This window comes from Mauremys reevesii, linkage group 1 (assembly GCF_016161935.1).
Source record: "Mauremys reevesii isolate NIE-2019 linkage group 1, ASM1616193v1, whole genome shotgun sequence".
Classification (NCBI taxonomy): Eukaryota; Metazoa; Chordata; order Testudines; family Geoemydidae; genus Mauremys; species Mauremys reevesii.
In genome coordinates, this window is record NC_052623.1 from 17976422 (window position 1) to 17989980 (window position 13559).

Sequence of the window (13559 nt, forward strand, 5' to 3'; positions counted from 1 at the left end):
TGTAGCCAAGCCCTAACAGATGTTTTGTAGCATGCTACAAAACATCTGTTAGTCTATAAGGTGCCACAGGATTCTTTGCTGCTTCTACAGAACCAGACTAACACGGCTACCCCTCTGATACTTGACAATCAGTGCTGCTCTCCTGCCTGCTGCCTATCCCCTCCCTGACACTTTGCACCGGGTGCGTCACACCGTAGACATCGAGCCCATCACTAGGAGGGCAAGGGCTGCTTCCTTGGACACCCTGGTAGCTACAGCTTGCCTACCCCACTCTAGGGCAACCAGACGGCAAGTGTGAAAAATCGGGACAGGGAGTTGGGGGGTAATAGGAGCCTATATAAGAAAAAGACCCTAAAATCGGGACAGCTGGTCACCCTAACCCGCTCCCAGCGCTGCTACGCCCGCAGCTCCTCCGCTCAGGTGCTGCACTTGCCCCACCCCGGCTGCTGCTGCTGCTGCTGCTGCGTCTCCAGCTCCTCCGCCCAGGCGCTGCAGCCCCAGCCCCGCGCGCCAGCCGCACGTGCAGCCCCAGCCCAGAGCGCTCGCGGCAGGGAGCCAAAGGAAGGGAATGAGCGCGGGCCGCGCGCACGCCCCCAGCCGCGCGTGGTCTCTCGCGCGCTAGCCGCCGAGAGCCGCCCCCGCCTGGCGGGGACGTGTCCGTCCCGCCCAGCTCTCTATGGTTTTGCCCCCACGTCTACCCGGCTGGGCGGACCGCTGTCTGTGGTTGCCGGAGCCGCGGTGGGGGAGGGGCGGGTGTTGCGGCGGTGGCCGCCAGGCGGGGTCTCGGCCGCGCTGGGGCGCCATTTCCCCGCCCGCCTCCAGGGAGCGCTTCCCCGCGGCGGCCGCTGCTGGGCGCTGCGGAGCCGCCTTCCCACCCTCCCCCAGGCCTGGGGCTGGCTGAGGGGCCGACGTCCCCGCCTTCCCCGCTCTCCCTCCCCGGGGCCGGGACTCGCCGCTCGCCTCCGCCCCCGCCCCCCCGCGCCGCCCGGTGCCCCGCCGCCCCCGGCCCATGGCGCGGGCGTGAGGGAGCCGCCCCACCGGGAGCCGCGCTCTGCGCCCCCCCCCCCCCGCCTCCACCGCATCCCGGCGCCGGCTCCTCCCTCTCTCCGCCGCGGGGGCCGCGTCCCGCTGCCGAGCGGGGATTGATGCGGAGAGCGACGGCAGCGCCATGCAGCCCCCGCCGAGGAAGGTGGGAGCCGCGGGGGTGGCACCGGGGCACTGGCTGCACTGGGGGGCTGGGGCTGGGTGTATTGGGGATCAGGGTATAGTGGGTGTGGGGTGGCACCGGAGTTCAGGGACCGGGGCACTGGCTGGGCTGGGGGGCTGGGGCTGGGTGTATTGGGGATCAGGGTATAGTGGGTGTGGGGTGGCACCGGGGTTCAGGGACCGGGGCACTGGCTGCACTGGGGGGCTGTGGCTGGGTGTATTGGGGATCAGGGTATAGTGGGTGTGGGGTGGCACCGGGGTTCAGGGACCGGAGCACTGGCTGCACTGGGGGGCTGGGGCTGGGTGTATTGGGGATCAGGGTATAGTGGGTGTGGGGTGGCACTGGGGTTCAGGGACCGGGGCACTGGCTGCACTGGGGGGCTGGGTGTATTGGGGATCAGGTATAGTGGGTGTGGAGTGGCACCGGGGTTCAGGAACCGGGGCACTGGCTGCACTGGAGGGCTGGGGCTGTGTGTATTGGGGATCAGGGTATAGTGGGTGTGGGGTGGCACCGGGGTTCAGGGACCGGGGCACTGGCTGCACTGGGGGGCTGGGGCTGGGTGTATTGGGGATCAGGGTATAGTGGGTGTGGGGTGGCACCGGGGTTCAGGGACCGGGGCACTGGCTGCACTGGGGGGCTGGGGCTGGGTGTATTGGGGATCTGGGTATAGTGGGTGTGGGGTGGCACCGGGGTTCAGGGACCGGGGCACTGGCTGCACTGGGGGGCTGGGGCTGGTGTATTGGGGATCAGGGTATAGTGGGTGTGGGGTGGCACTGGGGTTCAGGGACCGGGGCACTGGCTGCACTGGGGGGCTGGGGCTGGTGTATTGGGGATCAGGGTATAGTGGGTGTGGGGTGGCACTGGGGTTCAGGGACCGGGGCACTGGCTGCACTGGGGGGCTGGGGCTGGGTGTATTGGGGATCAGGGTATAGTGGGTGTGGGGTGGCACTGGCAGTACTGGTAGCATTGGCTGTATTGGGGCTGAGTAGGCTGTGAGCAGGTTGGGCGCTGGGTGTATTGGGTGGTGGGGTGGTACTGGCTGTATTGGTGTAAGGACATGGGCTGTGTACGGGTTGGTGTATTGGGATGTGGGGGGTTGGTGTGGGAGTGCCACAGGCTGTATTGAAAGTGGGTGGCTGGGTGTATTGGGAGTGAGGAGTTTGGGAGTTGTGTGTAGAGGTTGGGGTGTGTGAGGGTATGTGTTTATCTGTATTGGAGGGTTAGGGCAGGGCTTGGTTTGTATTGGGGTGGAGGTGTATCAAATAGGATTGAGAGCTTATTTGCCTTGCTGATTGTGTGGCTGCATGTTGGGGTATGGCGGGATTTGGGATTGTCTGTACTGGGGTGAAGAAGGGGCTATGGTTAGGAAATGGTCTCTATTGAGGTACTGAGGTAGAGTATGGTTGGATTGTGTAGATGAGGGTTGTTGGAGTGGGGGAGTTATATTTTGATGGTTGTATGGAGAGGGGGTTGTTTGGGTTGATGTGGGAGATGGGTTGGAATAGTTTACAGTGGGATAATGATGATCGTGTTGGTGTGGAGGGTTGGAGTTATATAGATTAGGGTTGAGAGGGTTATTCTGTGAGAAGAAAATTTGGGGATTAGCGTATGGAGTGGGATAGAGAGAGTTAATTGTGTATGTAGGGAATGGTTTGTGGGTGCCTGTGTGGAGGCAGTTGCATATGGGTGAGGGTTATTGGGAGGGGGTGCCTGTGTTGTGTAAACAAAAGGCTGCTGTTTGTCAGTCTCTTGTCATTTTCTGGGCTCCCTAGCTGGTCGGGGCATCCAGCTGCAGGGGACTGACTGCTTGCTCTCCTCCTAATGTCTCTGCCTCTGTTGTTGTGAGGATAGAGACTGCTTCCTTTGAAGGATTCTTATTTATGTTTCACGGGATTTTAGTTTGCATTTGGCATTTCATTTATATTGCATGTGTGCTTTATGCTTTGCCTCTTGTATTTTTCACATGGAATTTTATTTTCACTATGTAGGTTTCAACATTTGTATTGTTTTCAAAAACCTAAACCCCTTTCTTACTTAATCAGAGCATAGGGTTTGTATGTTTTGCTGTATCTTGAAAGGAGCTGAGGTGAGAAACTTGTCTTGCTGTAGTGCTGGGATTGGGGGTTCTTGTTGCCGGGGGATTATTTTTGGTGTTGAGGTTGGGGGGAGCTGTTGCTAGCAGATAAGATTTGGAGGATTGTTTTGCTTTGAGAGAAAGGGGAGGTTTATGGCAGATCCTTTCCTTCACCTCCTCCCTGTCTTTCCCTCTTCCCCTCCCCCATAGCAGAAACTCTTATTTTTTCCCCCCTTTCATGCATGCATCACATTTTTAGATGCATGGATGCTGTTTCTGTTTAAGGCTGCTATGTAGATGCATCTTGATCAATGAATGTGTTAAATGCCAAGATCTTGTTTTAAAAATCCCATGTTTCTGTGGCCAAGTCAGTCCTTTTCTGGGGTTAATGTTTATCACAACAATCCCTCCCCCCCCCCCCCCCCCCCCCCCCGCCATGCTGCCAACTATCACTCTGGTTCCCAGGCTATTGAAATCTTAATGCTATAAGGTTCAAAACATACAGAAAGTGTATTTTGTACTGATGATAAAAAAAGGCACAATGTTTCTGAAGTCATACTGTTAAGGAGGGTGACTTTTGATCTGATGTGCTGGCAACCACATGACTGTGTTTAAAGGCGTGTTCACAAAACCATTGTAGGAGTGTTTAATCAATGCACGTTTCATTAATGTGTGAATTGTTTTTATTAAATGTTAAATCAGCAGCAGATTATTTCTTTCTCCCAACTCCCTTATTTGTTTCAAGCTGAACCTCTTCTGTTGTAGACAGGTTTATCCTCAGAGGTTTGGAAGAAGAAAACATGCATATTTGTTGTTAACAAGCAGAGCACAGCTCTGATGTATGAAATGCAGACGTTACAGGGTTAAATCCAAACAATATATGGTAAAATCAGTTTTTGGTTAAGTGGATGCATTGGGTTATGTTAACCAAGCAAAACAGGTTTACACATACTGAAAATGTTTAATTTGCATATTCTGATGGACAGATCATAAAGTTAGATGAAGGAAATCAAATATTTTTTCCCACTGAAATGACAGCTAGACCCTACTTAAAATATATGATCTGTCTTTTTTGTAGGTAAAAGTTACACAAGAGCTAAAAAATATTCAAATTGAACAGATGACAAAACTTCAGGCCAAGCATCAGGGAGAATGTGATCTACTTGAAGATATGAGGTAAGGTTACAGCAAATGCTACCAAATTCCTTTAAGATCTCCTTTTGGAAGAACATTGGGTTACAAAACTCCGGGAACTGACGATGGAATTTCCTCTTGGATTTCCTGCTTTTAGGCTGTTAAAGTTTTGACACAGCTGGAAATTATAACTGGGACTAACACAATGCAAATAGTTTTTTCTTCTCTTCAATGGGGCAAGTGTACAAATGTGTCATGAACAAATCCAGAAAGTATTGGTCTGTTCAGCACTTTTTTTCTTTGGGATAGACTCACAGTTCAAGTGATGTCTCTAGTGTTAAAAACATTTTAAAAAAATACTTTTATGAAATTACTGATGATTTATAGTTAGCCATAGGAAGGTTTAAAGAGCATTCATTACATGAATTTAATTTTTTGTGCAGAAAACATGAGTAAAAGTATTTGCATTAGTACTTATAAAGCACTTTTTTTACATAACCTTGCACATTGAGATCAATAGAAAAGTTCTACGTGTTTCATATGATAGTTTCATTATTTGTCTTTAAATAATGTGAATGTTTGTCTTTAACATTTATATATGTTATGATCAAAGCAGGACTAATGGGCACCTGGAATTATGTGGAGAACGAATCACTAAACCTGTTTAGAAACTGTCAATTTCTACAATGGGCATGCTGTGAAATATTCAAATGTCATCAGTACACCTATTGCTTTCCTTCTTTTTGGCACCTTGTGCTTCAGTCAGTGACTGAAAATCCAGTAATATTACTTATCAGTAGAGAGCAAGTGAAGTGCCAGCTCAAAGATTTAACTTCACAAGAGATTAGAATACAGTGAAGTTCTTACAGTTTCAGTCTCTGTCTCCTTATGTCTCATGTCAATAAAACTTGTCATATCCAGAATTGCTTGCACTTTCCATCTTTGTCTGAATCCTGCCTTCTTTCATGGGTAGTGAAACAAGATCACCACATCCGTTATCTTACAAGTAGTAGCTATACATTATTTGCAAAGTAAATACTGGTTAATGAGTAGCAGATTGGTATGTGAGAACTTTTTTCCTTAGATAGGAACTTCATTTTATTATATCTGCACCTGGAAGTGCTGCTTTAGTTCAGGTTCTGTCAGCATTTCCTTTCTAGACCCTTATTTTCAGGGGTTTATAGTTTAGGCATTTATACTTGTTTTCTGCTGAAACATGGCATAAAAATCTCATTGTCTCTGGCTACATAAAAGTTACAAGAGAGCAGGTGAAAGTCTGGATTAAAATCCTTTCTTGAATCAATATAATTTTTAAAATGTTAGTGTTACAAATTAAGAATCTGAATTAAGAGTGGTCACTGAGTGGGCCTTTCCATCAGTCTTGTTGCAAGCATTTGCTATGTATTATACATTTTGTCTGTAAAAAACTGTTTTTCAAAAGAACACTCTTTACCACTTAAGTACAATAGTGTTAAAAAGAAAAACATTTTAAAACTATTTTTTCTGTTCTCTACTCTTATGGTTTACATGCGAGAATGGGAATGAAACTCCTAAAGAGGGTACAACTGCCATTCTGTGACTTGACTAAGTTTCTGTCTGTGTAAGACTTAAATAGGTGGCTTTCCTATAGTATGAAAGTGTGGACTCTGTGTTGTCTTCTAAACAGGAGTCTCAGTTGACAGTACAGTGTCTTATTGGAATACATATGTGAAAACAAACAAACACCACAGATTTTTAAACAGCAAGTTAGTACTCGGTCCTTTCACTTATTGAGGTCTGGGTTCAATTTTTGATCAGATTTGATGGTAAAAAACTTCATGCATTTGATTCAGCATAATCTCTTAATGGCATTTGGTTGAGTGACATTACCACCACACAGCTTTTGCAGTCTTTGCAGAAGAAGAGCTGGTATTAGAATAGCAGGGATGGTGTATGTTTGAGATGAATTTAAGCATGGTGAATAACACACAGTGACTGAGGCCTAGCTTTTGTGAAGGTTATAAGTGTATGTCCTTCATGAATTTGTCACTCTCCTTCTATCAAATGTCAGGGTTGGGAGCTGGCACTTGAGCTCTGGCAAGCCAAGGTGTAAAATTTGTTGCTGACTCTTAGGGCTTGGCTACACTTACAAATTTGCAGCGCTGCAGCAGGGTGTGAAAACACACCCTCTGCAGCGCTGCAAATTGCGGCGCTACAAAGCGCCAGTGTAGTCAAAGCCCCAGCGCTGGGAGCCGCGTTCCCAGCGCTGTCCGTTATTCCCCACAGGGAGGTGGAGTACGGACAGCGCTGGGAGAGTTTTCTCCCAGCGCTGGCGCTTTGACTACACTTAGCGCTTCAAAGCGCTGCCGCGGCAGCGCTTTGAAATGCAAGTGTAGCCAAAGCCTTATTGTATGCTTCAGGCACACCTTAAATTTAACCACCTTTCCCCTTATTTTTGACCTCTTCCTCAGAACATTCATTTGCAGCAACATCCTCTATTCTGGTTTTGTGTTTCTTGAGTGTTAAAATTACCATTTTTACAAGAGTAGAAGTAATTCTTGTACCATTAAATGTGTTTGTGTCACTTTTCAAATATAAGGCAGCTGAGTGTGCTTTTATAGGGACAATGCCTTTTCTGCAGCTCATGCCATGTATTTGTTATTTCTCATTTGGAGATGTCATTAAAAATAGTAATTGAAACTACAGACCTTCAATAGCAAGTGCAAACTATTCAATTCTTTTGTTATGGCTAGGCTTGGAGAATTACTTTTTTAAATAATTTGGACAGATATCACCAGTGTTTATTTTAAATCATTTAAAATTATTTGATTTACAATTTCAGGAAATCATGGGGCAGAGTCAGACTGTTTAATGACAGTAGACATTAAGATTCAAAAAGTTAAAGCTTTATAATGATTAAACCACAAATTGTCAACATCTCATGTCAAAATATACAAAAATATTTTTAAACTCCCAAGTTCTAAAGTAGCATTTTTTTTCTTTCTTTGCCTATCTGTAAATTTCAGTTGTTATGGATGGAAATATTTTTTCCTTGGTTTTTGTATATGTATGTGTATAGTGAAATTGACACCAATAAAACCTAATCCTTCCAAGCCTATTAAAGGTATACAAATAGTCCTGTAGTTAGTCAAATAGAAATGGGGAGGCAGAGGCAATGTGAAATGGTGGGCAAAGGATGTGAAGTCAAGGGGACTTTCTCCACAACAGTTTAAAATACTAAATGCAAGTCCCAAAAGATTTTAAAACATTTCAGAACAAATGTGTGTGGACTGGGCGGACCCTGCAGGGGAAGATGGCTGCCTAAACCTGGAACTGCTGCTCAGCCCCCCTAAAATCTGCTAACATCTGCTAAACTACAGCACAGTTTTTGTCTCTGGGTGGTTCATCCTGCCTTTAACATCTTAGTAGCAGATGGATCTCATTTTGAACCCCCCTTCCTCCTGGGACTCCCCACAAATCACAAAGAAGCAGAGGCACTCTGACAGCCTTGTACAGTGCAGCATGGCACCACTCTGAGAGGAGGACTTGATTACGCCTATCTTAGATCTATAAAATGCTAAAGCAGGTATCAGAAGAACAGATCCTGCTTAGAAAAATATCAGAGGATATTTCTGAAATTAAAGCCACCGCTGCAGCACAATAGGTCAGTTTGCAGGGGCTATCCTCCAGGATCAGGGAGGGCTCTGTTAGGATCACTGTAGATCAGCGGCTTGAATGGGCTCTTGCAATATGTGTTAACTACTTATGCTAAACAATCTGTTACACTTTGTATTCAGCTGACACTCTGACTACCTTTCCCAGATCTGTAGAAGAGCTCTGTGCGGCTGAAAAGCTTCTCTTTCACCAACAGAAGTTGGTCCACTAAAAGCCCACCTTGTCTCTCTAATAGACAAGCAACAAAGTCTGATCCAAAATCTACAAGATAGAGTGAATGATTTGGAGAGCTGGTCCAGAAGAAATAATTTGAGAGTGGTTGTCTTCCCTGAGGATGGGGAAGAAGAGGGAAGTCTAGTAGAATTTTTGTCTAAAATCTTACTTGGGATCCTTCCTTACATCCTGATAGAGAGTAGGACAGAGCCAGCACCCACTGCTTCCTAGCCACCAAACCCCGGGCATTTGTATTAAAATTCCTAAAATACAGTGTGAAAGAATCCATCTTTAAAAGAGCCAGAAAAAAAGGAAAGTGAGCAGGAATGGGCATAAAATAAAGATTTTTCCCACTGCAGCTGGGACGTAGTTAAAAAAAGAGCCCTGTTCACTATGGCAAGGAAGCAGGCGAAGGAGAAAGGCCTGATCTAATTTTATAGCCTTTCCGGTTATTTTTAAGGTCGGGCAGGATGGCCAGCTCGTTAGCTTCTCCAAACTGGGAGAAGCAGCAAACTGCATTGCCTCCGTATAATAAAACATTAACTATATGTTGCCTTGGGATTTACCTTTGCTATTCAGCAGTTGTTGCCAGGTTGTTGTCACCAGCGGTAAAGGGAGAAACACCCACCTCAGCTCTGCGTCCCTATATGTGCCATCTTGCCCGTATGTAGAGCAAGGAGGAACCATCAGACACTCAGACTCAAATCCTGCCAATCTTTTTCTAGCAGATCCCCAAATAGTATCTGTCTTGTATGATCCTAACCTTTGATGCAAATATATGTGTATTTTAGCCCAGAAACCTTTTAAAAACGTGCTCCAGATGTTCACCCTTCTTTCCCCCTCCTCCCTCCCACCCAGTCTCTGCTTTTGTAATGTAGAGGGTTGGGGAATATTCATTTCTTGTGCATTCTACATGGGGCAAAGAGGATATGTTCGTTTTAGCTGCCCCCCAACCTGATTTTTTTTCTCCCACTCTGTCTCACATCGTAACCTACCTGTCGTATAAGAAAAGACAATCTCCTCTCAACTCCTTGTGCATTTAGCACTTAACCTCTTGCCACTCTGTTTTCTCTTCTCCCTCCTCTCCATCTGAACTCCTTATGACTTTCCCTAGATACCCTTCATCCTGGACTCCTCACCTTAGCCATACCCCTGGGTCTCAGTGGGCATGACATAAGATGCCTTTTGGGTTATTTCCCCCCATGAGTACCTGTGGCTAATTTGCTTACATGTATTTCTGGGAACATAAAAGGAATTGCTTCCCCGTTACATACCTGTGAAAATTATGGCTGCCCTAGGTGACATGAAATTGGATCAGACCCTGGGCAGCTGCAGTATGGCTTTCCAGCTGAATGTTATGTCTAGTTCAAAGACACCCTGGCTCCCACATTGGTTGAGGTATTTACTGAGGCTTTTGATGGAGGCACTCTGCACTCTTTAGTGAATGAAACTCTAATCTCAGTCATGCTTAAGCCTGACAGATGCCTCAGAATGTGCTAGCTATCAACCAATATCCTTAATCAACTTTGATATTAAAGTGTTGTCTAAAATCCTAGCTGGGCGATTAGAAAAAATAATGAGCACAATACATCTGTGCCAGGTGGGTTTTATACAAAAGAGACATGGGTCAGACAACGCTCATTGGTTTATGAGTATGCCATCCTATTACCAAACCCCCTTGAAACCATTGGCTATTTTGTCACTGAATGCAGGAAAAACCTTCATCAAAGTTAATTGGAGGTAATTTGTTCTTCATTCTACAAAAAAATCAGATTTTGTCAATTTTTCGTGTCTTGGATTAGATTTTTGTACTCCAATACTAATTCCTGTGTTGTACCCAATAACTACAGCTCCACTTTTTCAGTCTTCACCATGGTTATAGACAGGGCTTTCCCCTGTCCACACAATCTGTTTGATTTTTCCTTAGAGCTACTGCCGTACAAATTAGAGTATACCATGGATCCAGGGTCTAAAAATAGTATCCTAAGAAACGAAAATGTTTATATAATTTTATATATCAGCCCCCTTCAGGCCATCCCCAGTATATTTTCAACTACTGAATTCTTTGGGAAGATCTTAGCATACAAAATTAATTTGCACAGGTCAGAGGCTCTCAGTATCTCTTGAAGGGTGTGTAATGTCACCCTCTTAGATAATACCTTTTGCTGTCAGTAAGTGTAAATCGGGTAGTTGGGAGTCCTCTTTCCTAGAATATATATAAAAAAGTAAAAGTTAATTTAAATTGTTTTATCACACAGATGATTTTGGAATTACATAGATGGCGGGCCCTTCCTATATCCCTTAAGGGCAAAGTTAATATATTAAAGATGAATGTCCTCCAGAGAATTCTATTTGTCCTTAATTCCTTGCAAGTTTATATTCCCTGGCTACTGTTTCCTCCCCCTCCCCAGAATTAACATTTTTAAAACTTTCTTGGGGAGTATGATCCCAGATTATCCTTTTAAAAATGCAGCTGCCTATAAAGTCAGGTGACTTTCGTCTATCCAACTTTAGGCTTGACTGTATTTCCTCAGTCTTGAGCCAAGTGATACAATGGCTAGCACCTCCAACACTCAGGCCCTCCAACCTGTCTGTACATGGAGAAAGCAGTTGTAGCCCCTGCCATTAAAATCTGTTTTAAATAAATAGCAAGGCTATATTATAAATTATTTCCTAGAATGACTTGTCAGTTGCCACTGGGAATAAGCAATTATGTTCTGTTAAATTACCAGCATATAAGATTCACCAAAACCACAGGGCCCTAAATGCACTCGTGTATTGTGTAGAAATGTCAGGCTGGAGGGGACCTTGAGAGGTCACCTAGTCCAGTGCCTTACACTGAGGCAGGACCAAGTATACCTAGACCATCTCTAAGGTAATAAAGGTAATAATTGGAGATATACCAATCTCCTAGAACTGGAAGGGACCTTGAAAGGTCATCAAGTCCAGCCCCTTGCCTTCACTAGCAGGACCAATTTTTGCCCCAGATCCCTAAGTGGCCTCCTCAAGGATTGAACTCACAACCCTGGGTTTAGCAGGCCAATGCTCAAACCCCTGAGCTATCCCTCTGACAGCTATTTGTCTAACCCATTCTTACAAACCTCCAATGACGGGAATTCCACAATCTCCTTTGGAAGTCTATTCCAGTAGTTAACTATTCTTATAGTTAGTTTTTTCTAATATGTAACCTAAATCTCCCTTGCTGCAGATTAAGCACATTACTTTTTGTCCTACCATCTATGGACATGGAGAAAAATTGATGTCTGTCTTCTTTATAACAGCCCTTAGCATATTTGAAGACTGTTATCAGGTTCCCCTTCAGTCTTCTTTTCTGATATTAAACATGCCCAGTTTTTTTTAATCTTTCCTCATAAGTTAGGTTTTCTAAACCTTTTACCATTTTTGCTGCTCTCCTGGGCTCCCTCTGATTTATCAACATGTTTCCTCAAGTGTGGTGCCCAGAATTGGACACAGTACCCCGCTTGAGGCTTTACCGGTGCTGAATAGAGTGGAACAGTTACCTCCCATGTCTTACATATGACACTCCTGTTAATAAACCCCAGAACAGTAACCTTTTGTGCAACTACATAACATTGTTGACTCGTATTCAATTTGTGATCCATCATAACCCACAGATCCTTTTCAGCAGTAACTGCTGCGTAATCAAGTTATTGCCCATTTTGTGGTTGTGCATTTGATTATTCCTTCATATGTATCATACTTGCACTTGTCTTTGTTGAATTTAATCTTGTTGATTTCAGACCAATTCTCCAATTTGTCAAGGTCGTTTTGAATTCTGATCCTGTCCTCCAATGTGTTTGCAATCCGACCCAACTTGGTGTCCTCTGAAAAGTTTATAAGCATACTCTCCATTTAATTGATAGTACTGGACCAAGGATAGTACTGTCCTTGGACAGATGCCTGCAGGACCCCGCTACTTATGTATCCCCACTTTGACAGCAAATCATTGATAACTACTCTTTGAGTATGATCTTTCAATCAGTGTTGCACCTACCTTATAGTAATTTCAACTAGACCGTATTTCCCGAGTTTGCGAATGAGAATGTCCCAGAAATATACTGAAGTATAATATATGAAAACGTTCTTCTCCTCCTCCATCTCTATCGTCTTCCTTCCTCTGTTCTTGAAGTCTTTCCATCCTTCTCTTTATTCTTCCCTCGCTTACTTAATCTAGCCCACCACTCTTTACTCCATATCCTCATTAACTCCATTCATCACTTTCTCCATAATCCACAGTGTTCTTCCTTTACATATTCTTTAACATTTCCCCCCCTTTTTGCCTCACACAGTGTGTTCTGTGTTCCTCCCCTTCTCCAAAATCCATTCTGTAATTCATCACACTTGCCCTCCATACTGAAAATCCATTCTCCACTTATAATTTCTGCGTGACACAGTTCTATCAGTGTTTCATTTGTGTCCCTTCCCCCAGTTCATCAAATCTTGACCCTGCATTTTTCTGCCATCAATCCAGTTCTGGTCTCCCACACTCGAGTTCACTATTCTTAATGTCCACTCCCCTCCCAATGTTTACCTCAACCAGCTAATATGTGTTAAAGCTACAGGCTACATTAGGATTTTAACAGTGTTAGCAACCACCTTCCTATGGAGACAGCCTTTGTGTCTGCTTGCTCAACCCTTCCTGGCCAAGAGGCTCCTCTTTTGAGCCTTCCCTGCCCTCTCGAGCTCTGTTCTCCCATGTAGAATGCTGCATCTGCTACTGCGGTTGCTCTTTCAACTCCTCAATGGACTTTCTTCAATTTGTGCTCCACTGAGGTGCACAACAGGGGAGCAGTTGGAGTAAAGACTGGTAGTCTTCCTCATGGAGGGAAAGAGAGGAATTCTTGAAGGGGGAAGGGTACTTTGGGGGCAGAGAGGTGAAGAATAGCACAGGAGGTGGGATAGGAGATTCTGGGTGGCGGAAAGAGAAGTGGATATTATTATTAATCATGTTTATTATGCTAGTGCCTAAAGACCAATCAGAAATGGGGTTCCATTGTGCCAGACACTGTACAAATGGAGCAGACAGTCCCTGTGCCAAAGAGCTTACAATCTAAATAGATAAGACAGATGCAGGCTGGGGGGAAAGAGATATAGCAAATAGGAGAATGAACAATGTGATGACAGCATATGTCATACTAGTTCTAGAGAAGGAATTGTTTGGGGGTTTTCTGGCTGGGGGCTAGGTACAAGGAAAGGGAGTAGCTGCAGTCATTCGGTAGTGATGCTACCCTGTAGTGACAGGACTAAGTATGACTG

The 13559-nt window shown here is 45.2% G+C and overlaps 1 protein-coding gene across 5 annotated transcripts in view; it reads left to right on the top strand.

The window, feature by feature from the left end:
- The first annotated feature begins 398 nt into the window (after positions 1-398).
- The window catches only part of FCHSD2 (FCH and double SH3 domains 2), a 252994-nt gene continuing 239833 nt past the window's right edge, over positions 399-13559 (top strand). For 2 of the 5 annotated variants that reach the window (XM_039546268.1, XM_039546293.1), the window contains exons 1-2: positions 1054-1189; positions 4360-4457. In XM_039546268.1, the coding sequence (XP_039402202.1) occupies positions 1169-1189; positions 4360-4457 (119 nt within the window). In that variant the 5' untranslated portion in view covers positions 1054-1168. Of the gene's footprint in view, positions 421-1053; positions 1190-2644; positions 3294-4359; positions 4458-13559 lie in introns of those variants that run through there. The other 3 variants (XM_039546283.1, XM_039546258.1, XM_039546272.1) reach the window with 3 other exon arrangements.